Source organism: Pieris brassicae, chromosome 10, assembly GCF_905147105.1.
Source record: "Pieris brassicae chromosome 10, ilPieBrab1.1, whole genome shotgun sequence".
Classification (NCBI taxonomy): Eukaryota; Metazoa; Arthropoda; class Insecta; order Lepidoptera; family Pieridae; genus Pieris; species Pieris brassicae.
The window spans coordinates 4840499-4868387 of record NC_059674.1 but is presented as its reverse complement, the minus strand read 5'-3'; the positions used below and the strand labels follow the sequence as shown (position 1 = coordinate 4868387).

Below are 27889 nucleotides of genomic sequence, written 5' to 3'. Positions count from 1 at the left end.
AGATAAATAATACAATTTATATAAATGAAATTTAATTTTCTATCCAAAAAAATTATAAAAGCCACGAAAACAAGTATTTTTTTTATAGCACAAGGGGCAAACGGGCAGAAGGTTCATCTGATGTTAAGTGATACCGCCGCCCATGGACACTCTCAATGCCAGAGGGCTCGCGAGTCCGTTGCCAAAAACTCTTTACTCGCTTGCCCCGGGGAATAAAATCGTAAAGCTGTTACGGCCGTTTTAATGTTTTGTAAATTTTGACTTCCTTGGGCGATGTATAACTGTATTTTTTTATTATAAAAATAAATATATCTGTACTTATGCACACGCGTTAGAAGTTATACTTCTAAATTTTATTCTACGTTTTTTGAAAAGTCACTATCACTACATACTACTGCTTGTGGTGACTGGTCGGACTTGAATTCGTGTATGCGGTGATATTAGTTATTTTTGACTATGTATTTGCGTGTTGTTCCCACGAGAATGTAAGTGCGTGCTCCTATTTCACCATGCCTCCTGCCGATATCATGTGGAACATGGTGTGATGGTTGCAAAACGCATTATCTAGTTAAATAAAGTTTATATTAATATCACGAAAAAAAATTTTTAAATTGTCAAATAAGAAATTGCTTTCATTTTATAGAAATATTTGTATATTACAGTAAATATGTAAATGTATCCTACTAATAATAGTATCCGTATTTGTATGTATGCCTCTTGGTTATGGTTTAAAATAGTATCATATTTTTTCTGTACGGCCAACTGGAATTCTCTTGATAAAATAGGTGCAGTTTTCTTGTTCAAAATTGTAACTCTAAATTATTAAACATTATTGGTATTTTTCTTATTCTTAATAATGACCACATCTGACGGCTTGAGAGTTTGCTTTAGATTTGATAGCCAGCGAAACAATTATTGTTTCTGGTTCCATGACCTCGTATCAAAGATGTGTCTATCATTCTGAATTCCGCTTGATAACATTACCTTTAACAAACCTGGGGGCTAAATTAAGATGCTTTAACAGTAGTGTTTTCATACAAATTTTGTTTTCGACTTTCTACATACACTACTGTTAAAGCATCTTGACTAAACCCCGTGTCATATCAATTTCAATTGGTGAAGTTAAAGACGTTTTTTTTAAATTATGCTTCTTTTGGCGCGTTAGGGAAATATGATTTTTTTTCCTTTTTTCATCGTCGTTTTTTACTACAAACGTAGAATAAGGCGTAGATAAAAAAAATAAAAAGATTTTTATCTTGTTACGCCAAAGAAGTCTCTCGACTTTCAACTGGAGTCGACACATTATTTTTAATTCTACAAACACCATTTTAACCAATAAATTCTTCGAAATCTTTAGGTTTTATAAATGTAGTTTTTCTTATGGCATAAGTCCGTGAACATCACGCTTTAGAAAATAAATTCAATTCAGAGATTTGACAAATAACGGAGATATTTATTTTCACAGGTAACATTAAAAAAAAAAACAAGTAGTATAATTTCAATAATTTTATTATTAATAATTTACTATCAAAAAGGGTGTGTATTCCGATTTTTCCGTCTGTAAGGCGTTGGTAGCTTCAAGTGTACGGTATTGACATGCATCTTCATCGAGTTTGATTGCGAAAACGCTTTGCCGCAGTACGAGCACGCGTACGGCTTAACCCCGCTGTGGACCTGTTAGTTTGACGTTTCACTAAAACTTGACATTGACATTTCTTAACCTTAGACAAACGTATTTTACGCAATAAAAAGATTTATTTAATTCATATGTTCTATGATATATACAAATTCGATTCAATTTTATACAAAATAATAAACATATGTTTATTTTAAGATTTACACGGTTAAAGACAGTATATTTATTATAATTTTTATAGTTGTAAAAACATGCAATGTCACCAACTTTTTTCATTTTATAGAACAGGGGTCAAACGGGCAGGAGGCTCACCTAATATTAAGTAATACCACCGCCTATAGACTCCAGACCACTCCCAATTGCAGAGTGCTCGCGAGTGCGTCGTCGGCCTTTTAATAATTCCTTATAGTGCGCTTAGTGGTGGAATAAAAGACCAATGTCGGGATAATTTCAAATTCCAAAATTTTTTTATGACTATACGTTTAAATCTGGTAAAAGTCTTCTATATAATACTTACTCTAAAATGTCTATTCAGCGCAGCTTTGTGTTTAAACGCCTTCGGGCATTGCGTACACGGGTACGGGCACTCGCCCGTATGCGTACGTAGATGAATCTGTAAAATTTATACATAAAATCATTTACATACATGTAAAAATTCTTGTAATTGATTAATGACACATTTTATCATTACATTATTAAATGGAACAATTTAAAAATTAACATTGCACAAATCACAATCATGTATAAGCGACCACAACACAGACAATCCGGTACATCCTTAAAATTTGAGTGTACTGTGTGACACTGTATCATTGAAATCATTGGTATTCCTGATTTAGGACGTCAAGTTTAACAGTACATGGACTATTCGAATTAACGATTCACTGGTACGGTGAAAGAAAACTGCATGAAGAAACCGGCATGTCTAATCCAAAACGCAAAGGCACAGAAGTCAGGTCACCTGCTTGCCTATTAAAAAAATAAAACACAGAAATTTGAGCCCAAGACCAAGAGCCATGAACAACCCATCATCGCCAATTATTTTGTAATAATTTAAACAAAAAATAAATTTTACGTTGTTTACCTGCAACCGTTGATAAACACTAAACTTTTTCGGACACTCGCTACAGTGAAACGGTTTCTCCCCGGAATGTATTCTCTGATGGGCCACAAGGGATGTGTTATTCTAAAGAAAATTTCATACAGACAATCAGGCACACATTGAAATACTTATGTCGCAAATAATACATAATTGTCCTAACGTTGTAATCTGTTAAGTTAATGAAAGATTAGAAAAAATTAAGTCAAACCATGACCTTGTGTACTTCTAGTTGTGTAGTTCTAGTGACTGGCCTTTCCATAGTAGTATATATATACTTTTATACACGAGCCTAAAGAAATTGATAGACGAATTCAGTTTCTAATCCGTCCAAAAATATCGACTTATATATTTCTTAACAATGATTTTTATTTATTTAATTTTACAATATACTTTTACATACAAATGTTCCAAGACTTTACTTTCACTGTTAATTTTTTCTATTAAAATTTTTCTACAATTATTATTATTAGATTATTTTTCTATTTTTGCATCTGAGGCGCAAACTAACTGCTGTGGTCTTCCAGCGTAATGCTGGGCCAAGGCCAGTTACAACCACAGCGAAGATACATTACTTATTACAGATATATATATATTTTTTAATATTTTGTGTCTCTGTGTTTCGTTAGAAACAAATGTTATATCTAAATTAGTTGAACGGTGTAATTATAACGATATTTGTTTTAAATATTAGAATTTATTCCACATGTTAATGACGGTGTCAAATATATAATTTCTCGACCTTCTCGAGTCAGTGTTTAGACTGGTCCAGAGTCCTACTTTTTAGGTTGCAGGAAAATCCTGCCTTCCTCCACAAACGAATACTATCCAAACGTACTTACAGTACATGATTTCCCACAAATCTCGCAAACACAAGACCTGGCAGCACAGAGACGTCGTTCGCGCGTCACTCGTTTCGGCGTCTGTTTCATTTTGATACCAAGATGGACACGTTCAACGTGAATTGAGAACGAGCGCTCGTTCGCAAACTTCTTGTTACACTGCAAAATTACAATCACCTATAGCTAAAGTTGACCTATATTTATTATACATAGGCTTTGCGACTCAACCCCGAGGCGACCCATAGACAAAAGAAAGAGCAGAGAATATCACAGTATAAACGAAATGCCTGAATGCGCCACTAGCTTATGTAATGTAATTTATAATGCCTCTCTAATTGGATATTTTAAAGGCCGGCAACGCACTCGCGAGTCATATAGCATTGAGATGTCCATGGGCGGCGGTATCACTTAACATCAGGTGAGCCTCCTGCCCTTTGTCCCCTTCTATTAAAAAAAAACAATCATTTTTATAATGACAGCCGGGGATCTACTAGGTGTAAGCGGGTGTGTTGCCGACCTCAATCAATTAGTAGATTAACGCGACGCCAATAATTTTAAAAAGTTATTCTAAAGATGTTACCTCAAGACACGTGTTACCCTCCTCGGGATGTTCCTTCATATGTTTGTCCAGCAATTCCTCCGTTTCAAAACTTTCACCGCATTTTACACACGAACTGAAATAATGGAAAAGCAATTTAACTTAATTTTGAACACTCCCGGTGTTCACCTAGTGGCTTCAGCGTGCGAGTCTGCAGGTCTGTGCGTCCCTGAGGTCGTAGGTTCGAAAACCCCCACAGGTCAAGAGTCAGGAGGTGTCAGAAGGCTGATCACCTATACTCGGATTCTTAATTGCGTAGAATTGACATCTATCATTTTTGAAGTGTCAGAGATTACAAACCTTTTTGGCCGGACATATTTTTGAAGTGAAACTTCTTTATCGGCGTTGTAAAAAAACACATCACATTTTTCCGTTACGCGCCGTCGATTTCTTGTCCCTACCACGATTGATTCGAAGCCATTAATAACAAAAATATATAATAACGATAACAATGATACTTATAATTGTATTAAAATTAATTAAATTTTGTAATGTAATAAGGTAAAATGAAATAATTGTATTATTTGTATTCATGTCTATGATAATAAAAGCCTTTTGTAAAACTTTATTTAACAAATTTCTGTAAACTTGCATATAGTAGATAATTTTCGAAAAACTTCTTTAAGGTCACTTATTACGTGTGTACACTAGTACACGCACACATTTTCATATAGCATTTTATTTTTTATTGCCCTCAAATGGGTCAATTGTCCCTATTTCGGTGGAGAACTTTTTACACTCATGAACACTTATGAAATGTCAGAATTCTACGGAAAGAAAAAACAGATTTTACTTGCCTATTAGATCTACAAATGATCATGAAACAGACAGGCCCATATGTTTTATTTTATGAAATTGATAGAAAAAAACAATATAGAATAAAGGAGGACTTACCATAAGTTCGCACATTCACCATTCGTAGAATGTTCCAGATGCCGTTTCACAGCCTCCTTGCTTGCAAACTCGACTCCACAACTTTCACAGGATTCATTGTAATTTATCACCTAAAATAATTCAATGTAAATAAAAAAATATCACAAAAGTTGCTAAGCCCAAAACTTGAAGACGGCTGGACCATAGTAGTATGAGAGTGACGTGTCGATCGCGTGATTGGTAAATCAGTTGACGTTTGTGTCCCGCGCTGTGTGTGATGCACAAACTTTCCCCCCTCCCTTATTTAATGCTCAAGAAGTTTGCCGGTATCTTAATATAAAATATATATTTTCTTATCTATAGTATGCAAATAATCAGATACTTGTACCTTGGGCATTATTTCTTTAAAAACAAGCTTAAATAAGGGGCTTCAGACAATTTGTCTTATTGCCACCTTCCTAAAGCTGTTAAAGCTTCTTCGTTATTCCGAAAAAAAGAACTGGTTTTTAGAATTTTCTGTGCAAATTATAAATAGAGTTCGAAGTATAAATTGAAATTTATATTTTTTTCATACTCGATTTTGTTCAGCCGTCTTTCCAAATGAATTTGTATGAAATTGGTAATGGTGACCAAGCGTTAGTGGGTCACGCTTGTCGCAAAGTGATTTATTTCCAGCTCCAGTTATTCCGATATTTTCTTACCTCATCTGAATCGGCATGAGCCTTCCTTTTGTGCAAATTAAGCCCATACTCCCCTAAGAAAGATTCCCCACAGATATCACAAGAATTATTCGTGGGATGTTGTAAGCGGGAATGCGTCAAGTAGCTTGTTGACTTTCTGTAAGCAATCGTGGTAAATTGTCAAATTTTTAGTATTAGTTCATAAATTCGGATTTAAAGAACTAATGTGTATAGTCCAATAATAAAAGGCAATATAAAATCTTACGGCGATCAAAATAGCATTAATTAATAAAGGTACATATAGTGCTCTAAAAAAATTCTTCAAATTTTTTACCAGTTCTCTAAAAGTATCGGAAGTATTGACACGCGTACGTCATAAATACTTTCGTACGCTAAAGTACACCAGGTATTATATTTAAGTAGGATAGTGCGTTCATAACTAGCGGCAGTTTGAAACTTTAAAAGCTATCCCTATATACGCCCTTGATTTGAGAACTGGCAGTAAATGTAAAATTGGAAGCATTTAATGTATATTTCTTTTTTATTAACGTTCATAAGTGTACATTGTGTTACCTATATAAATAAATGATTTTTGACTTTGATCCTTTAAACCATGTTCCTCATGATATCTTGAATTTATTATAACAATAATAAAAACATATAGAGTATAATATACTTGACGTACTCTGACTTAGCGCTAAGTTTCGTACGCAATTACATTACTTATGTATGTATAAAGAAATATAGGAGGAATTTGACACCGAATAATGTTGAATTATATACATATGTAAATTTAATTTTCTTCTGCATAAAAAAAAAACAAAGCTTTTCTATTTTGTACACCTGAGCTCATGCTGTATTAACTGTACCAAAGATTACATATCTACAGAATGTATAATGTATGTGTTAATAGTATACTATACAAAAATAAATAGTTTTCGTTTCAACAAACTCCAACAGTTTTGTTTGTAGATTTCCAGTTACGGATACGGTTTATAAGACATATATTTGATTTTAAATAATACACACAACACAACGCGAATACACAATGAAATAGTTATTATGAAAAAATACTGCATCGGCCTCAAAATACGTAAACTGAAAATGTTCGTTTCCATTGGTTACGTATTGTTGTTGTATATTGTATGTTTTGTTTACAAAATACTTACGAGAATGACTGTCCACATGTTTTACAGTCAAAGGTTCGTCCGTTATGCCATTGACTGTGCTCCCTCGCGCGATTTCTAAAAACACACAAAGCAGAACTATGTTATTCAATAAATTTAGCAAGCTTGTAAATTACGTACTAATACCGTACATAATGTTGTAAAAATATTATCATTTATTATTATTATCATATATCCTCAAAGCATGCGTTTACTGGTTATAAATTGGTGTTTATCATATAATTAGTTATATAACTTTAATGCTTGGTTATATAATATATAAACACGCTCGAAAACTAGAACTTATTAAAAAATATTGTTTGCAGTCCCTTGTGTTCTGGCAAGGCTAACAACGTTTTTTAAATAAACAAAACACCAATAGTAATACAACCAAAGTAAATATATTTTACGTTTTTTGATTCATCTTATTATATAGAACTTACATGACCCAGTTTAACGTGTTTATATATTTTAGAAAGAAAAACAGCCTTTTATTAATTAGGCATGTTCTAATGGTGAAAGAATGTTTGAAATCGGATTTAAAGTCGATTTTTTGAAACAAACAAAACTTTTCTTCGTTAATTGGTTAATAATTCAACATAATAATTTTACAAAATAAATTATCTACCTTAAAAATATACTCACGTAGATCTAGAGACATAGTTGCAAAGCTTGCAAATATATTTCCTCTCATGTGCTGTGACCATGTGACTGCGCAATGACTTTGCTTCACCCCACACACACAAGCACACATCACATATATGCTCGCCTCTGCTCTAAAAAAATATCCACCTGTACCGGTTTTTCTTCTATCTATACATATCATCAACCCTATTGTCATATCATTAGTTAACAAAAGAGAAATAAAACTATTTTTTTTTTAAATTTTAGTAGGGACACCTTCCATAAGGATATGTTAATCTCAAAAACAAAACATACATAAATCAAAATCAAAAGTTTTTATTTCAAATAGGCCTTTGCAGGCTCTTATGAAACGTCTAGTTGCACGGTTCCAAAAAGTGGGTCTCATGGAGAAGAACCGGCAAGAAACTCCATGGACACTCTTTTCAACAATGGTTTAGCTTACAAAGACTCGGTTACAATAGTAATAATCGGCTGAGAAGTTCATATAATGCAAGGTATACAGAGATTCTATACAATGCAAAAGAAAATTGAGTTTTTACTATTAGTGTAAAATGAGATACACACACTTGCACAGCGCAAGTTGCCAGGGAAGCCGCACATGCAGAGATGAATTAGCGCCATACATCTTTATCGTCAACATAGTCTTGGATTTTATAATACGCTTTTTTAATTAGGATTCCTTTGATGACGTTTTTGAACTTTTTAGTCGTAAGATCAGTTACACACTTCGGTAGCCTGTTGTAGAATCGGACACAATTCCCAAGAAACGATTTATTCGATTTTGTTAATCTGTATTTTGGGACTACTATTTTATGCTTATTCCTAGTATTTATAGAATGAATAACACTTTTGACAGTGAATTGACGCAAATTTTTACGAACAAACATGATATTTTCTAGAATGTAAAGGGAAGGCAACGTGAGTATATTAATTTCTTTAAATAATTCTTTCAGAAACTCGCGGGGGCCAAGATTGTAAATTGCACGAATTGCCCTTTTCTGGAGAATGAATATGGCATCTACGTTGGCCGCTGCGCCCCACAGTAGAATACCATAGGACATTATGCTATGAAAGTAAGCAAAATATACAAAACTAGCTGTAGCAACGTCGGTAAGCTGTATTATTTTTCTGACCGCATAAGCTGCAGAACTTAGTCTACCTGATAATGCTGCGATGTGAGCTCCCCATTGTAATTTACTGTCAATGGTTATGCCCAGGAAAACGGTTTCAGTGATGACTTCAAGTTTGTCACCATCGAGAGTTACTAAGCTATCATTGACGTTTACTGGACTGGAATCTTTCCTATTGATTTTAAAAACGAGGGAAGTGTCATCAGCAAATAAGATAAATTCCGATATCTCAGACATCATATGCGGGAGATCATTAATATAAACAAGGAACAAAAAGGGACCCAATATGGAACCCTGCGGCACGCCCATTTTCACTATTGATCCAGATGATCTCGAACCACTAATTTCTACTTTTTGCTGTCTGTTTGAAAGATAGGAAAGGACAAGCGCGAGAGCTTTACCACGAATACCATAGTGGCTCAACTTACAAATGAGAGTATCGTGGTCAACGCAGTCAAACGCCTTGGATAGGTCGCAGAAAATGCCTACGGCATCCCGCGAGTCCTCCCAGGCGTCTAAGATTTGGGTAATCAATCTTGCACTTGCGTCAGTAGTAGACCTACCCTTTGTAAAGCCGAACTGACGGTCATGTAATATGTTGTTCATATTAAAGTGTCTTAGCATCTGATCTAGGATGATTCTTTCGAAAATTTTACTGAAAGCTGGAAGAATTGAGATGGGTCTATAGTGTGAAGGGTTCTTCTTACAACCTGATTTAAAGATGGGGATAACTTTGCTGTGCTTCATCAAGTCAGGGAAGACACCGTTGTCGATACAGAGGTTAAATATTTCACTAAGTATGGGGGCGACATACTCTATAATGGATTCAATGACTTTAACAGAAAAGCCCCATAAATCCTCTGTGTTCTTAAGATTTAGAGTCTTAAATGATCTTTTAATAGTAAAAGCATTTATATATTGAAATTTAAAATGAGGTATTTCTCTACTGAAATTCTCTTTTAGTAATGATACCGCTTGTGCAGAGGATGAATGAAGTGTTTTGGTAACCTCTACAGGGATCTTTGAGAAAAAGGTGTCGAATGCAATGGCTACCTCTACCTTATCCGAGATCATAACATTATCAATAAGTAGCCGCGGGTCAGCATCTCTCATTTTAGTCTGACCAGTTTCGCAGTTAATAATATTCCAAACAGTTTTTACTTTATTATCGGATTTAGCAATTTTATTACTAATTGATTTCGATTTGGCAAGAATACATACCCTTTTGAATATCTTCGAGTAGTTTCTTACATAAGTGTGAAATGATAGATTAGATGTCAGTGACTTTTCATGGTACAAGTTATATAAGAGTCCCTGCTTATCCTTATCCCTTTAGTAGACCATTCATTAAATTTAAACTTGTGAGTTATTTTTATACTCTTTTTTGGACATGCCTTATTAAATTCATGGCAGAGTATACTAAATAGATAATCAAATTTTCTATTTGGATTTTTGGTATTTAAGCTAGAATAGCATAGTTTATTTAAAACATTATTTTAAAATTTTTGTAATTTTTTTTCTTCATTTAATGGTCTAAGTGTAATTTTTTTATTTGGCGGATTTATTTTATTTAATTTAAAACTAACAAGCTGTCCCTTGTGGTCTGACCTTACACCAGGTATTATGGAAGACTGTTCAATGCTACAGTTAGTGAAAATATTATCTATACATGTACTAGAGAAAGCTGTTATTCTGGTGGGTTCACTAAATAGATATTTTAAGTTATATGAATTAAATAATGCTAAGAGCTTTATTTTCTCAGGTGATTTAGTGAGTATATCAATGTTGAAATCACCACAAACATAAACTAACTTATTGGATTTAAGAACTTTAATTAGAATATCTTTCATATTTATTAAAAATGAGGAAAAGTTTGAAGCTGGTGGTCTGTAAACACATAGTATTATATGGCTTTCTATCTCTGCACATGCTACCTCACATAAGTGATCATTCAGTGACATAAATTCAGCTGAACATTAAGATTTTTTTATTATCACCTTTCAGTCTGTTAGTTTTTAGACCACACCACCTTGTCCTATGTTTATTAATATAAAATTAGCGAACATTACTTTTAAATTAGATTGTTTATTTTTTAGTCCTTTGACATTTAAAACTCTGAAGTTCTAAAGACTGTTGTTCATTATGAGTATGAATTTTAAAAAGTATGAGTATTGTTTCATTAGTAGATATGATTTATCTATATGTATTTACTTCAAAGTTATGAGTACAATTTACCAAAAAAATACTTACAGTATCATGTCTGACCATATGGTTTTTATATGTAGCTTCAGTTATAAATCCCTTATAACATTTATCACATTGGTACAAAGAATTTACATAGTTCACAGACACTTTCCTTGCTTCTATCTCTGCAATCTGCTCTTGTTTAGTCAAAATTACCATTTCTACATTAAAATCATCGCAATCATTTTTCTCTTCAAAATCATCATGAAAGTCATCATCTTCTAGTTTTAAAAATGGTAGTTCTTTCACTTTAGGCGACTTTCTTTTCTTCTTTCTTTTTGGCTCAAATTCTTCCTTCAGCTCTACTTCTTCTTTTATAACAGGTTCTGTATATTCTATATTTATAATATAGTCAGTATAGATAGTTGTGTATTGATTAACTGTAGAGGCCGATAGCTTTTTTAATTCTGTTAGTTGTAGCTGAAAATGAAAAATTTAATGTGTATGAATTTCAAGCACTAGAGTTAACACAGCAATAGCGAAAGCAAAATAATTTATATCTAGAACTTATCCTATAATATATATCTATAACAGTTGTGTATGTAGATGTACTTTTAATAATTCTTCATGTGTGTTCTGAAGTAAAATATTATCAAGTCATCCTTAACATATATACTCATATAATACCTCACCAATATAGAGGTGACAATATGACATTTCATTAGAATCATACAAGTTACAATTAACATATGTATTGTATAATAACCAACCTTCCCATCCTTTAAGTCGTTGCAGAAATATTTCAATAACTCCTGTGATTGTAGACACATCTCTTTAAATGATAATAGTTTACGTAAAAGTGCTGAGCAGTACATACAAATGTATGATGGAAGCATATCATCTAAGATCTGCAACAATTAAAATTATATAAATATGTATACTTGTTTGTATAAGCCAGAAATTGTAGCTTTGTAAGCAGTGGCTGGAATTTTAGTTAGTTTTCGAAACAAGAAGACTGTAGAGATTGATGGAAACTTAATAGGAAATTTAAAATTTTCTATATATAAATATATTCATCTTCTTATTTCTTATTTTCCTGTAAATATTTAATAAATCATTAACATATTATCAATTTTTCTTCCTCCCTAACAGTTCTCGTATAGAGTACAGTAAATTTACAAAAAATACTTACTTGATTTCCAGTTACAAATTCATAAGCTTCTACAAGTTTGTACTTAGACAATGAGCACAATTTGACATCCTCAGAAGCCAAGCACATGCGGCACACTAATAATCCACTCATTTTGCATAAAAATTCTCTTTATTTGTTAATCAATCACTCCTATTGAAATTTGGAAACAAAATAAAAAACATAGAGCAGCCATTATGCAGAGAAAATAATTAATTATTGGGACTCTACACCTTACGAGTCGAATACTACACATTAACAAAACAAAGTATTATTTTCTACAAAATAGAGCATAACTAGCTTACTAAAAATATAAAATTTTATTTTAATTAATTCTTTATTAAATAAATTTACAAAAAGGATCTGTTTTATAATTATTCTATTAGCTAAAATTTCTATCAAAATCACACAGATTAAGGTTTAAGTAGAGAAAATAATTATTGATCTCCTTTTCAACATTTCCAGCATAGATTATAGTAGTAGTAAGAATCGTTAATATAAGTGAATACAGACACAGTATAAGAGATTAACCGAATTCTACCGTAATGAATTATTATAAATTTATGTTTAAATACAAAACAACAATACATTAAACACTATTTTCAAATATATCTATGTCATCCAAAATATGCTAATTCAATGTATGTAGATCTTCTCTCTTCCTATCTAGTATGTACCACTATTAAGTACTATGTGATCTGTGATCTTATCTCAACTGACAATAGGAGAATAGTTTATTATTTTACTGTGAATATTCTGAAAACAAAAACTGATGCTTTCAGAAAAATATAAAAACAGCCTGATATTAAAAAAAATACGATAGTTTTTAAGTTGCAATACTCATCCCTTTGTTGTTATACACAATTATTAAGTAATGCATTGGAATGTTTTTTCTCGAGTTCGATGAAAAACAAGTAGCTTTGATACTGAGTCCTTTCCACTTTCTTTCTGTTAGTTTTGACCATGGATTCCGAAGATTCCAAAGAAATAAAGGTAGAGAATAATAATGCACCTATTTGCCGATGTTGCTTATCTACAGACCGGCGTATGGACAAAATTGATGATTTTTGCTACCTTCTTTTGGATTTGGCTGGTATTATTGTAAGTATCATTAAAATATGGACTTAGTTTCGTCTCGAAATGTAGGTTTAATCAATAAATTGGCTTGAGTGTAAAAAGAGATAGTCTTCCTAATAATCTGTCCCCACTGCTAAGAAACACTATTTTGATTAGGCATATTAATTTTTCCAACCTTATAACTGTATTGTATGTTTAATATTTTATGATACTTGGACTAGGCCTGCTGCAGTCTTTGCTATTAAGCTCTTTTGCTTTGTTACAGTAATGATAATGATTATCTATCTAGTGTTTCATTGTCTACCTGGTCACCATTCACAGTTGCATTCTAAGAATATATAAATATTAGATGGAAAGTTAATTTTAAGAGTATGACTAAATTTAGTCAACTTAAAACAATTTTTGTTCGTATGTCACAATTTTTATGATTTAGAATAGATCTATATATAGATAGCTAATTTTGCTATATACAAATATCAATAATTTTTATGACTATTTACAGGTGTCAGAATCAGATGGTCTTCCCAAATATGTATGTTGGGAGTGCGGTGCATTGCTTAGGAAATCTGTGAGGTTCAAACAGAAAGTTTTACAAATCCATTCAGCTTTATGCGATTATAATAATAGATGTGCTCCTGTAAGTAATCTCACAAATATTGCAACTAAAATAGAATAAATTTCAGCATAAAATGTCTTATCTACTAAAATATCTTTAGATCTAGAGATTGACTAACTATTTATAATGTCAATGCAAAAAGTATTTTTTTAATGAAATACCCATATATGATCATGACCCTAATAGAAATTAAATATTAAATTTTTTTATGCACTTTTGATGGAACACAATTTACTTTAGAATATTAAATGGCCCAATACTTAAATTTGTTATTTGATTTATGTATCTATTATAATGTTCTTTATTTCAGTTCTCAATAGATGGCCAAGACCCAGAGCTTACTCAATACTCAATGCCATACTTAGTTAAAACACCCACACTGACTTTTTGTAACAATCCAAAGAGTAAAGCTGGGTTTTATGATGTTTTGCAGGTATGTAAACTATGGCAGTTAATGTGTCATGTTGTAAAAAAAACGAAAAATTTGTAACCCCACAGATTTTTTTTACAATTGTAACATTCCTCATTTCATTCATCACAGCTCTAACCATCATGTTTAGTTTTAAAGAAAACGGAATAACAAGTTCCTGAATTTATGCAACAAATATATATTTAGAAATCATATGCTTAACACAATTTTAATTATATTTTTTTAAATATCTCATGTATTTGTTTTAGCATGAGACACAAAGACTGGACATAGAGTTGTTACCTCTAGCGCAGGATATAAGTGCAGATATAAAACATGATATAATAAACAAAGATAATATAATTAGTGATTTAATCAAGAATGAAAATGTTCAGACTGATAATGAAGAATATTGTATACCTGATAATGGTGATAGGTAAGAATGTGGATAGTTGTAAAATCTATTTGTATATTTAAAATGAAATAATAACAATACACTCATTTGGTGCCACAAGCAAGCACAAGATTGAGTCTGGGGTTGACCAGGTTAACACTTTTCGCTCACTATAAATAAGTTTGGTGTCATTAAATAACAGAGATAGTGTACTTCCTGCTGAAAAGATTATTTGGGTTATACCTTGCTTATAAAAAAATAAAGAGATGTAGTAATGTTTGTCACAAGCGCTATTGCATCAAGTTGATAATATTTTGAGCTCTTCGATAGTACATAATAGTAAAATCAATGATTTTTATTTGAGTTATTCGGTTACTGGGTTGTAGGAAACGTAACTTTATACATACTAATTTGCCCTTTCAGAACAAATGATACAGATGATTCAAATGAAAGTCTTTTAGATCTTAAGAAGTTACGGGTGAGAAAGAGAGTGAAAATTAAGAATAAAGAAGACACAGCGTAAGGAGCTTTATTTTAATTTAATTTATTTCCATGTTATAGCTTTTCATCATTTTGTAAGTTTTTGATTATTTAATGTCACTTAAAACCAAAATTTCTTTAAGCTGATAAATATAAACGTCACGGCAATTGGTTAATCTTTATCTATATATATATATAATTTCTTTGTGTGTGTACTTGTAATTAAACTTCTTAACGGCTGGACCGATTTTGATTAAAGTATGTATATATGTGTTCAAATTTATTCAAGACGTGTATGAATAATGAACAACATTCGCTATTCATACACATATACACGTTTGCAATTTGAAAAAAAATATGTTAATTCTTTCATATAGTATTTTTTTAGTGAAGTGAAGGTTACCCGTAGAGTAAAAAATAGTAAACCGGACATAGATGAGACTAAGATACGCATTCTACGATTAGATCCAATGGAACAGCTCAAACAGAGAGAGGTATGTACATTACTATACAATTTTACTGTTGAAATGAAATGTCAGTCAACGGTATATATAAATTTATGGGACCAAGGATAGACGTCCGTTGAACATTCCGGTCGCAGGATCCTAATGCACTTTATTATTTTTGACATATTCGTTATGTCAATATAATCGAAAATTTGACCATAGCTAGGTACTTTTAAAAAACGATCCCCCCTCCTCACCCTATAGTGCTTACGTAATATTTTATTATATTTCCGATAAAAACGTGCGAAAACAAACCAGAGGGGTCGTAGTTCATGAAGAATCGTTTTTGCATATTGGCTACATCTCTATCATCTTTTAAAACTCTTCTGTATAAATAGTTCTTAACCTTACCCTATCCTGATACCTTTTCTTTTGCATGGCATTTGCAACTCTTTCGCTGTACTTGAATCTGTAAGATTAGCTTTTTATTTTTGGTTTGTCATTAATTTTTTCTGCATTTCTTCCACTCATCATTTTCTTTTTAGTTTTTCTCTTACTAGGGTTGCCTGGTAGAGATCGCTTACTTGCGATAAGGCCGCCCGTTGCATCCCTTGTAATTTTTATGTATTGTGTTATTTGTGTTTATTTTTTTTACAACGAAGTGTGAATAAAAATAATTCGGTCACAAGTTCAAGGTCAATGACGTCCCGTCGGGTTATCGCCAGACGATTTTGATTCGTATACGCTTTAAAAGAAATCTCAAAATTATATTACGATTTAATAAATTCCTGTTCAATTCATACCCCTTATAGTATTCATTTGTTACAGTAGCATTATTGTTTTCAGGAGGAATGTAAAAAGACACTTACTTTCCCGTATGTATGTCATTTGTGTTACAAAGGTTTCATTTACGAGTCTAAACTACAAAATCACATGAAGAAACACAGTCCTGTGAGTATATTTATAACTTGAACACGTCAAAAAACTGTTTTATTTACCTCAACGGTATATGTTACAAAACTTAATACAATGTAGCGGCTTCTGCGTGTGACTGTATTCTCTGAGGTTCGAATTTGGCTGTGCATTTCTGCTTAACACTGCTGGTACGGTATAGGAAAACACTTATACTCAACATTCGACGCCTTGTGTCAGGCACAGGCTGATCACCTACTCGTCTATTAGAAAAAAACAAAGATGAACAATATATACAGACTGACGCCTTATACTTTGTTGAATATGTAACTCAGAATTGTACTATGTTTCCAAATAATGGACCAATAATTTGTTCCTGATCGCTCCATAGTCCTTGACTTTATAAAACAAAAATAAATATATATTCTTTTCTGTATATTGCAAATATCTTGACGTTTCGAGTGTCAATTGTCATTCGCTCTCGCCGGCCAAGATTTAAAATTCTCGTATATAACTGTCAGGTTTTTTAAAAGAGGTTATGACGTTTTTTCAAATTGTATGTTTTAGTCACGTGGTTCGTACAAATGCGAAATATGCTCTATGTATTTACCAACAAACTACAGTCTCTCCGTACATATGTTGATACACACGCGGCGGTTCGAATGCTTACAATGCGGACGACAGATGACCGACAAGGATTCTATTATTAATCATTATAGGTAAGGTTATAACAGCTGGACACAAAGCCTTTGGAGAGTCCCAATGCCAATAATGACGTTTAGTACCACGCGATCCCAAAGTTATGTATACTGAGAGAACTACGCCGAGCTTATAAAAACGTCTGAAAAATTACAAGGGTCAGGCACAAAAGGCTAATCACCTCCTTGCCTATTGATTAATTATCAATATACCCAATTTGTGGGGAAAAAATAACTTAAACAAAATATTAATTTATTATTTCGTTGATTTGTCTAGACGTCCTTTAAAGTACATAAATAATTTAGAGTATTTAATTAAATAACTTACTTAGATTTCGACAGCGCTAAATACGTGTGTCAAGTCTAGCGCAAGTCTCGACTCGATATTTAGATAGTTTAAACTAATCAAACGGGGATTTATTTCAGAACAGAACACGAAGGTATAATATCCATGTTCACGTGTCACGTCTGTGGAAAGATATTCAAGTGAGTATTTGTTAATATAAATACAGATTTCACACTGTGCATTGTGCACGGAATGTTCTAGCGGTTTTTATACATATTGATTATTTATTTGATAACACTTCGTTTCATTACAATATACAATTTGAACATAATTAAATGAAAAGGAGGGCAACTTGCGGCCTTATCGCTTTCGAGCGATCTCTTCCAGGCAATCACTTGTGTACATAATCACCAGGCAAGGCGACTAAGCATTTACAATGCAATTATCTTTTCTAGCCTTAACGGAAATAGAGCTCTTGGAAACTAAAGCCAATTAGCAGAATATTTAACCAAATTTAATGCAGAAATTATGAGGTCCATTTGCTAACTCGTATCTAATATGTCAAACTTTATACAGAAGAAACTGTTTGCTCCGGACTTTAATCGTGGAAAATAGTGCTGATATTTATTCTCATAAAAGTATATTTAAAATTCGGTGCTGGCATAAAATAGAATCTATCACCTTAGTCATCAAATTATAAGTGAAGTCCTTTGTCAAATGGGCTATTTGACAGTCTCAAAAATATGGTGTTATTGCGTGTAATCTGTATAAAATTATTTTTTAGAGTTATGCTGTAAGTTGACTTGTAAATAATGTTTAAAAGTAATGATTTTTATAATCGGTCACGTGACATATTTTAGTCGAATCGACAATCACGATCCAATCGAAATACGTACTTGGAGTTTAATTTATATTAATTATTTAATTTAAGAATGATAATGAACAAAAATGACACGTCGGGAGTGCGACGCCATCTTGCCAAAAGCGTTTTGGCGGGTTCTTGAAATTGTTATAGTATAATTTGAATTGAAATGAATTAAAAATACAAATTTCTAGGTTCTATGGTCACTAATAAAACTCTTGTCTATTGTGGAAAACGGAATATTTGCACAGGTTTAATTCCCGAAACTAAGAAATTAAAAATCATTGCAGTAATTCTAAAACGCTCCGCGGCCACGTTCGTAATCTTCACACACTGAAGCGGGTGAAATGCGATGAATGCGACAAGACACTCATCAACGCTGACGCATTGGCTGAACATAAATTGTAAGTTTTTTATTGAGACATTAACCTGTCATCAGCTCTGCAAGTCTTTACGTTCTGATCACTCCAAGCTTCATGCCAATACTCAGGTTATGTAACGCCATAAAGCGGGAGATAATTAATTATGATCAACAAGTCAAGTGTTTTTGTTGTCTATGTACAAGTTTCAATATCGGACGTCGAAGTAGAATACGAAATTCCACCCGTATCACCTCGACGTCTGTTGTTCCACAACTGAGTGTAAAGGCAGTTTGTGACACGCACCGTCACTGAAACCAGCTGCTCACTGAGTATTTCCAAACCAACTTGACTTAGGGTCCTTCAAGAACAGAGTGTACCAATTCATAAAAGACTGACGAGCCATACAATGTGAGTCCATACGCGGTATCTGTTGACATCAGGTGGGCATCCTGCCCGTTTGCCCTCTGTTTTATGGAGGCTGTCATTTCTAAACCTCACCCTTAGAGTCGAGAGTGTCCATCGCGGCGGTATCACTTAACATCAAGTGAGCATCCTGCCCGTTTGCCCTCTGTTTTATAAAAAAAGTGATGGAGGCTGTCATTTCTATACCGTACTCTTAGAGCCGAGAGAGTGTCCATCGCGGCGGTATCACTTAATATCAGGTGAGTATCCTGCCCGTTTGCCCCCAGCCCTAAAAAAAAATTTCATACTAAAAGTGGCTAGTCACCACATGTCCCCCTGTGTTGTGGTTGGTATCACGTAGACGACGCTGGTATATTGGAGTTTTTAGGATCCACCAAGGCGTAAAGGAGCACGCGTGCGGTGTATGCGGGAAGCGGTTTCGCACTAGACAACAGATGAGGTACCATCAGACGAGGCATAGTGATGCTAAGAATTACTATTGTGTGGAGTGTGATATTAGGTGAGATATTTTTATGTTGACATTTTAAAATAATTATATAACGTAAAGCATTGTTTTTTCGCTCGTCAAGTGTTTAATAGGGTTTAATAGGTTTAATATTCCTCCATAAAATGCCTGTTGGCCAAAAAATATTGTATAAAGTATTCATCGATCTCTTTCCATCCTAGGTTATACTAACCAGAACTTTTTCTGCTTCTCTTCTCTTTAAAGAACACAAAGACTGATTAAGTTTTTATGAATATTACTCATTTTAGAAGGTTCCAAATAACATTTCAATCTTTATTTAACAACATTACTGAAATGGCCGAGTTTGTTCCCCTATTAAAACGCTAAAAAGCAGACGACCTGTTTTCTTACTAGGTTATCTTTCGCGTACACCCACCGCGGCGACGGAATACGCTTAATTATGGTTTGACGTTGTATAATCCGCGCGCTGTCAAATGAAATAATAATAATAAGCCTTTATTCTCCACATCTTTGACATACATTTGATGAAAAAAAAGATAAATTTACTAGTTTATGTAGTTAGATAGTTTTACTAAGATGCGGCCCCTGTCCGGGAGAAGGCCTCCTCCAACTCTTTCCACCCTAATTTATTTTGTGCCATCGTCATCCAATTTCTACCAGCTAACCCTCTCGATCCCATCGGCCCATCGCTCTATTGGTCTTCCTTTGTTCCTTTTTCCTTTCGGACCCGTCCATTCGGTTACTGCTCTAGACCATCTATCATCTGTACAACGGGCTACGTGGCCTGCCCATCTCCATTTAAGTATAAGGGCATATTGCTGAGAAGCAATAATATTGGTTTTTCTGCAAATATCAAATGAAATAAACTCTAAACTAAATCAGCAACTACTGAGGCGATATTGAGGAAACTTGTTTCTATGTTACTTTCATTTCTCGCCAAATTTAAGTACTTATAAAATTGGAACGTGCTTGAAACTAGGAATATGTGATCGTATTTAAATATTTCGTTTTATATATTTATTTATTCCTCATCATTATTCTATTAGTTACTACTAATTCGATCAAAGGACTGAATAATAATCACAATTATTCTCCTACATAAAAATCATTAAAACAATTATTTATATTCCTAAATCTTATAACTAACAATATAGGAAGCAACTCTTGTGAACTCAGCCAGTGTACAAAATAGATCTACCTTAATAGAAATAGTGTTTATTTGTATTTCTCGCTATTGGCGCTTCGTTCACCAAGTTGGAATGTGCGCGCGTTACATTCAACAGTTTTATCCTTTTATAAATAAATGTGTAACCTCCTTTTTGAAGTTGGTTGATTATTAAATATTTCAATATAATTTAGGCAAGGCAGATAAGAATCTTAATAAATAGTGAGTGTATCCTTAATTTTTTCTTAAACTGGAAGTCGGATACATGATCTGTAATTGAAAGGTAAAAAAAAGGAAAAAACATAATATCACCTTTATTTTGAAACCGTTACTAAACGATTTTTTTACAAAATATAGTTATCAATGCCATTTCCTTCTGTAGACTTTGACGATTTAAACAAAGGAATTTGATATGTCTATTTAATTTCCCAGTATTTTGGTAGATGGCGCTAAACTTAAACGTTACTAAACTGAAATTTAAAAAATAATTATTAGCGAAACCGTTATTACACAAGTTGTCACCTAGCATTTACAGAATTGACTTAAAAGTCAAAGTTTATAAAAAAAAGTGTTACTATTTGTTTAGCTCCGGCAGATTTAGACGTTAATGTCAATTATTTACTTATATATATTTGATAAATTGTGTTTTTTAGATTTTTTCTTTGATTGACCTGTGCATAAAATATCGTTAAAATAAATTATAATAGTCCTTATAATAGCTAGAATTTTATTTTGAATATATCGTATATATAGCTTTGTTTATAAACAAACATTACATAATTGAAAAATTCATGATTTCCAAAGTGTTACTATAAAAACTAAAGTTCCTAGAAAAATATAATCATAGAAAATATTAAATAATATAACTGCACACATTTAAAAAAAAGCCAACTATTTAACAAATAATCTCAAAAATCTCTGATAATCGTAAATTCTTTCTCTTGTAATATTTAATATTTTTGTTTAATAATGGTTTCGAAATCAAATTGCTATATATACTTTCGTCGTTCATACAAGCCTTCGTTCACTTACATTTTTAATGCACTAAACGAAATGTTTCTATGGTGATATTAAATTTCAGATTTAAAACCTCGCATGCGCTGAATCAACATCTCAAAAAGACTGCCAAACATATCGACGAACAAAGTCTTATGTAAGTAATAAACAATTTCTTTATCGGATTTGAATCACCAGGATAATGTGTAGTAGTATATTTGTTGTTGTTTAAACATCATAATTAATCTTAATTTGATAATATAACAAACAAATATACAGTATTTACAATTTTCCTCGCCTACATAGTAATAATACAAAAAATTAAAACAAATTTTAAAATTTTCGTCCATGTGGTAAGAATCTTTAACGCTGGCAGCATTTCCTCGCTGTATTGCGATACTTATTCGTTGAGCGAGAAAACCACCACTATCTTCCAGGCGCCAACATAAATCTTCAATTAGCGCCTGTGCACTTGAACACCACGGCCCAAGAGTCTACTCCAAAGGAAACAAAATCAAAGTTGGAGTAAAGACTTTTTATATTTGAGCCGTTTATTATTTTCCGCCTGTTGTGCGGCGGCTTCTTTGCTTGTCCGAGGAAGATGAGAGGGGTGATTACGTGTCCACACAAGTAGCATTCCATACCAAAGCCCGTCCTTCCATGGAATCAACGACATACCATCCGGCCGCTTGCCATCGTTTATATAAAATGTATTAATACATAATATTAATTATTTTTAATTATAAAGATTGTGTAAATATGTTTACGCGTATTTATAGTAGAGTACTTGAATCAACTTCCAAATGATAATTGTTTCGGTTTTTAAGTACCTATAATCAATCGATGCAGAAATAACTTGAAATTTGTCCCAAACAATATTTATTTATCTCTTTCTATCATAGCGCAAACACAATTAACCAGAAAGAGTACTTTAGCTGAAGCTATGTTTTGTTTAGAAATCAATGAAAGTCCAATTACGGTAAACGCTAGTAAAAAAAACAAAAAGAACTATAATCTATGCCTTCATACATGACGTCATCGTCCACAGAGACCTAAAACGCTTTTCGGCTTAATGTACTAATCCCTACGTTCAATTTCAGTCACCCGTGTCCCCGTTGTAGTAAGCGCTTCACAAACCTATCAGAATTGACTCACCATCTCTCCGTCCAACACGACGGTGTTCGCGCCCACCGGTGTCCGACGTGTCCGGCTGCGCTCGCAACAAAATCGTCCCTACAGAAACACGTGCGAATGGTGCATTCCGGTATTAAGGTGCACGCGAAACACGTGTGCGACACGTGCGGACGTGTGTTTAATGTGAGTAATAAGTGTATGATTGGGATTGACAGATTTTGTGTTGCATTCGTGTAATCCGTACTTAGATGTTTTTTTTTTTGATCAGATTTCATCTGACTAGACACAGTCTGGGATGTTGGTTTTTTGGGTCTAACAATGAATAAGTACTGTTACGATGTTTTACTATACCAATTCAACACTTTGATCAATTAACTCAAAATATTCTTTTGTCTGTTTTGTTAAAAAATGTTATTCTTGTCAGGCAAAAAGCACTCTCACGAACCACATCCGCACACACACGGGCGAAAAGCCATTTGAGTGCGAGCAGTGCGGACGACATTTCGCCCAACGAACTGCGCTCAAGACGCACGTCAAACTCGTGCATCTGAAACTTCATAGGAACGCTAAGGTAACGTTTAGTTCGTATGAATTATGTATGTTTAGTTTACCCAGTGAGATCGGTAGTGGTGGTAGGTAAGGAGGACTGATTTTCCGCACTTTGACTCGTAATTGGTCCGTTGTACGTGAAGTACTGGCTAATTTAGCCAGCCTAACTCCTTCCAGAAGCACAGTCTCTTCACAGGCTTTAAGGAGTGACCTCAGTGTTCCGAGGATTTTTGTACCACAGCCACATTGATTAGCCACAGCCTCGCATACCAGGACTACGTAGGTGATGACTCTGCGCTGAAACAGCTGAACAAGGGGCTGTCTGTCGCGCCTAGGACAAAAAGATGTTTATTAAGGAGACAATGACCCGTAATTGTCCCTAGTGGTTTTAGAAGAATATTCATATGCATATTTATCGGTGCTAACAGCTCACCCATACGAGATTTATTATATAAAAAGTTTTTTTTCCTCCCATATAACATTTACAACAATAAATCGAAATATTATAATTTGTGCTACAGAGTATTTTTTTATTTCAGATTAAACCAAAACAACCTGAAGATATTATAAAATACAAAGAAGAGTCGCCAATAGTTTTCGAATGGCCGCGACAGAGCGCGTCTGGTTGCGAATTCTTTACCGTAACAGCCGGACCGTAGGACCAAAACATACATTATGTTGGAGAGATATCGTCACATCGATTTGGATATCGTCTTAGCTGGTTTAGTGGGCGTTATGTGGGTAAACGTACAAAATACACGAATAATCATCGTACAATATTGAATTTAGATTGATTCCTTCTAATTCTTCAAATAACTCTTTATATTATATTATAACAAGCAGCGGGTTTAAAGGACCGATCTCATTTTAATCACAATCTACCAGACCCAACTCGGTCCAACCTCTCAACACCGCAATTCTCCAATGAATACTCAATCAGTACTGTTCTGCCTTCCTTGAACGCACCGTCAAAAGTCAAGCCTGGCGCCTAGACCCCACTCGAGGCATTTGCCCTGCATTGGTTGAAAGAACAACATTCGTTAAGTAATGATTCCAAACTATGAAACAATAAAATCATTACCACGAGTATGGAGACATCGTGAGGAAGCTAAGTCCCTAGTGATCAAAGAAACAATGACACAAGATCAAAGCCCATATAGGATTGTGACGCCATTATTATTTTATGTTTAGCTACGTAAGTTAAATGTTTATGCGTCTGCGTTTAATTAAGATCGCTAAGAAAATCGTAATTGTTAAAAAAAAATTGGAGTCTCCTGTATACAGGATAATTTGCCATATAACAAATTATATGGAATGGTTCTCTTGACTGTAAAATGGGCTGTTTCAACTAAAGTTACTGTTTTTTTACTAAAGATCACAATCAAACATGCTGTGGTTCGGTCTACGTTTTACTTTATCTTGTTTATAATGTCGACGGCGTTTTTCAGACACGGACCACCTTTTTGTTTATTAAGAAAAAGAAATGTTTATGAAACAGATAAAGAAATCTGAGCCTCGAACTTAAAAGGTAGGTAGGTAGTTTTTTTTGTTTAGAAATAGTATTAATCTTTCTTAGTCCCCATTTCGTATTTTATTAGGAACAAAAAAGGTTTAAAGATCTACATACAAAAGTGCAGCTCTTTTATCTAAAGCATGAAATTTAAATGGGTAAATGTATTTTTAAGATGTGTATATAAACTTTTAGTAATCTGTGTGTGCTAAGTCGTATTGTATTTCTTTTTATTAAAAAAGCCCCCTGCATAAATTTTGTTTAATTTAATTTCTAAGACAATTGAGACTGTGAGATTTGACTTGTTTTTCTTCTGTAATGTTGTATGAGTTAGTATAGCTAATAAATAGTATACAGGTGGTTTTTACAGCATCTGAATATTCTATAATTTGATTTCTTGTAACATTCATTTTATTAGTTCAATCATTTCATTTGGTGTCTTAAGTACTTATGCTATACAAAAAGGATTATTTGTATCAAATAATGAGTTTGGTATAACACCCAAAATTAATGAAAGCAAGCTAACCTGGGCCCCCTTCCTATGGGTGTGACAATAGTTGGTATTCTTACCTTTCCTATCTAAAAAGTTTTTTTTAATTAGATCCAGAAAGGTGTGTATAAGAGGCTATTAAGTATTTTAGATTACTTTTGATAAAATAAAAGATTTGAAAATATTTACTTTTTATTTCATAACATATACAATTAAATAAAGTGTGTGTCTCCTTATCTAATTCTAGATACTGTAAAATCTGTTGATACTTTGCAGTGCGATAGAGAAAGTTTTACTTAAGTTAACTGATTTTTAAATTCATTGTATGTTATATTTACATTTAATTTATAAAGTTATACATTAAAAATATTTCATGATTAACAATTTCATTAAGTAGATCACTAAAACAGGAGCGTTACAGTCACAGAGTGCTGTTACAAAATATTTCTGCTTTTTGGTGCATCCAATAATCTAAAACTAAGGCTAATTCTAAATATATCAAATAGCATATTGCATTCTAGGAATGGTGTAAAATTTTATTAGACAGTTGTATTTTTCCCAATAACAACACAACTATTGATTGATCATATTCTGTGAACATATTGATCACATTATGTGATTCCTAAAATTTTGTGATACTTTTCTAAAACAACATCTGGCTTCACTTATAACAGTTAACATTTTGAATCTATTCAAATATTTATACTATTATCAACCAGCTTACAGTGCATATAATACTTAAATACCTAAAATATTATTGTCATGCACACGTCTTAAATGCCTCTTTAAATATTCTCGGCATTTATAAAATTTATTACAAATATCACATTCAAACTGTTGTTCAATCTTATTATGTCTCTTCTCATGTCTTGTTAAATACTTCTTCGAAGAAAATGTTTGATTGCAAAGACTACATGTAAATTGGTTTATGGAATGTACGGCAGCCTTGTGAACTCTTAGATGATGAGGTGATTTAAACACTTTATTACAAACATCACAAGCAACCTCTTGTTCTTTTGATGGGTGCGTTGATCTTATGTGTCGATAAAATACACTTTGATTGGAAAATACTTTGAAACATAAGTCACAAGTAACTTCCACTGGCTTATCAACACCATTCATGAAATTTGTTATTATAGTATCATTTGCTACTTTGACTAAATTCTCTTCAAGGATTCCATCCTTCAATTGATGAACGATTCTTAAGTGTTTTTTTGCAATCTGCACAGATTTTAAAAGTTTGGAACAGATGCGGCATTGTATACGCTGCTCAGGGTGAACTTGTTCTAAATGTTTTTTGTACTTAATATTTGAGTCAAACATTTTGTCACAGAAGGCACATTTATATTCCTGACCATCAGAATGATGATATGCCATATGCCTTTTAAGCAGTAACTCACTTTTAAATCGTTTCTGACAGTGACTGCATAATATATTTTCATTAAAGGTGTGGACGTGTTTCATGTGGAGTTTCAGTTTTCGCTGTCCTTGAAAGTTTTTACCACATGTTGGACATGTAACTAGAGTTTTATCTTTATGAGTGTAGTAGAAATGATTATCTAAACGTCTTTTATTAGTAAAAGTCTTGTTACACTCTGGACAGGGCATTTCTTCAATACTGTAATGTACAGAATGTTGGTGATTCCACAAATATTCCCTTGACTTAAAAACTCGATCACAATCAGGACATTTTATATTTTCGGAAGTTTCTAAGTGCACAGTTCGAAGATGCTGTTTTAGATTTCCCCGGTTTTTTAAAGTACGATCGCATTTCGGGCACGGAATTCTTTTATTGTACTTTATGTCTCCAGCTATGTTACCATCTTGAAATTGCTCTTGCAAAGCTGGTTTTCTATCAGCTTCTTGTAATAAGTGATTGCTTTCATGCTGGTCCTCACAGTTTTGTTGTACGATCTCTACCTTAACCTTTATTTCTGGAGTTTCGGAGTCATATGAATCTTGTGGAATATTGTCATCAACACCACCATCAAATTCAGAATAGTTTTCCTCACATGGTTCAATTTTCACATTAACATGAACGAATTCTTCTTTTATTATATCTAAGTTATCCATTGTTTGGACAATATTATTAATCAATTACTTAAATTGTGCACATCTATACATTATGTTTTGGTATTATAATATATATACAAATAAAAATAAAGCTTCTAATGACAACAATGCATAGTCGAACGAGATATGTCAACTTTATCAACAAACATCTGGAATTAGTTCTCCTCTTCTATAGTCTATTAACTGGTATCTACCACAGACTAGGTAGAAATACCAACCAATAATATTTGAAGAGGCAGGACTTTGACTTTGTTTAGCAGTAAAAATTTAGTTTGTTTAATGTTAAATTTTGTCTATTAATAGACTTACGTTTTCTGTCCTATAATATATATAGGACAGAAAACGTAAGTTTATCTGTGTAATCTGTTTTGGCTTTGCATTTTGTTTTATAATATACGTATGTTAGCTGTAAGATTACATAGAAATAAATACCTGTTAAATAAGTGACTTGTATTAAATATCTTGCAGCCATCGATTGCTGCTTAATGCAATTCCCTAC

General features: G+C 33.0%; 3 protein-coding genes across 3 annotated transcripts; 1 reads left to right on the top strand and 2 right to left on the bottom strand.

Moving 5' to 3' along the window:
* Window positions 1-1491: 1491 nt before the first annotated feature.
* Window positions 1492-12335, bottom strand: LOC123715028 (zinc finger protein 2 homolog). Its single transcript, XM_045669811.1, has 12 exons — window positions 12046-12335; window positions 11624-11761; window positions 10920-11333; window positions 7540-7670; window positions 6898-6972; window positions 5750-5885; window positions 5070-5179; window positions 4158-4251; window positions 3578-3736; window positions 2721-2822; window positions 2154-2249; window positions 1492-1674 (listed from the first exon to the last, which is right to left on the bottom strand). Exons 1-12 carry the CDS (start codon window positions 12154-12156, stop codon window positions 1528-1530), a joined length of 1713 nt encoding a protein of 570 aa, XP_045525767.1. The 5' UTR covers window positions 12157-12335; the 3' UTR covers window positions 1492-1527.
* Window positions 12336-12806: 471 nt separating this feature from the next.
* Window positions 12807-25501, top strand: LOC123715818 (zinc finger protein 846-like). The gene is made up of 15 exons (XM_045671141.1): window positions 12807-13143; window positions 13622-13756; window positions 14046-14168; window positions 14414-14580; window positions 14962-15057; window positions 15407-15512; window positions 16311-16415; window positions 16944-17095; window positions 17501-17560; window positions 18513-18626; window positions 19375-19506; window positions 21720-21791; window positions 22735-22951; window positions 23193-23339; window positions 23857-25501. The coding sequence occupies exons 1-15, from the start codon at window positions 13006-13008 to the stop codon at window positions 23974-23976; spliced, it is 1884 nt and encodes a 627-aa protein (XP_045527097.1). The 5' UTR covers window positions 12807-13005; the 3' UTR covers window positions 23977-25501.
* On the bottom strand, window positions 25497-27512 carry LOC123715821 (zinc finger protein 836-like). The gene has a single exon (XM_045671143.1). The coding sequence runs from the start codon at window positions 27388-27390 to the stop codon at window positions 26056-26058; it is 1335 nt and encodes a 444-aa protein (XP_045527099.1). The 5' UTR covers window positions 27391-27512; the 3' UTR covers window positions 25497-26055.
* Between the last annotated feature and the right edge of the window lie 377 nt (window positions 27513-27889).

What these genes read in the sequence shown, in the direction of transcription:
- LOC123715028 (XM_045669811.1), bottom strand. Translation starts at nt 12,156, where the DNA reads ATGAGTGGATTATTAGTGTGCCGCATGTGCTTGGCTTCTGAGGATGTC. An exon ending in ACATGTGGACAGTCATTCTC is followed by an intron (nt 5,886 to 6,897) that starts GTAAGTATTTTG and finishes GATTGCTTACAG; the next exon opens with AAAGTCAACAAGCTACTTGA. An exon ending in CGCTGAATAGACATTTTAGA is followed by an intron (nt 1,675 to 2,153) that starts GTAAGTATTATA and finishes TCAAACTAACAG; the next exon opens with GTCCACAGCGGGGTTAAGCC.
- LOC123715818 (XM_045671141.1), top strand. Translation starts at nt 13,006, where the DNA reads ATGGATTCCGAAGATTCCAAAGAAATAAAGGTAGAGAATAATAATGCA. An exon ending in AACAGCTCAAACAGAGAGAG is followed by an intron (nt 15,513 to 16,310) that starts GTATGTACATTA and finishes TATTGTTTTCAG; the next exon opens with GAGGAATGTAAAAAGACACT. An exon ending in ATCGACGAACAAAGTCTTAT is followed by an intron (nt 21,792 to 22,734) that starts GTAAGTAATAAA and finishes GTTCAATTTCAG; the next exon opens with TCACCCGTGTCCCCGTTGTA.
- LOC123715821 (XM_045671143.1), bottom strand. Translation starts at nt 27,390, where the DNA reads ATGGATAACTTAGATATAATAAAAGAAGAATTCGTTCATGTTAATGTG.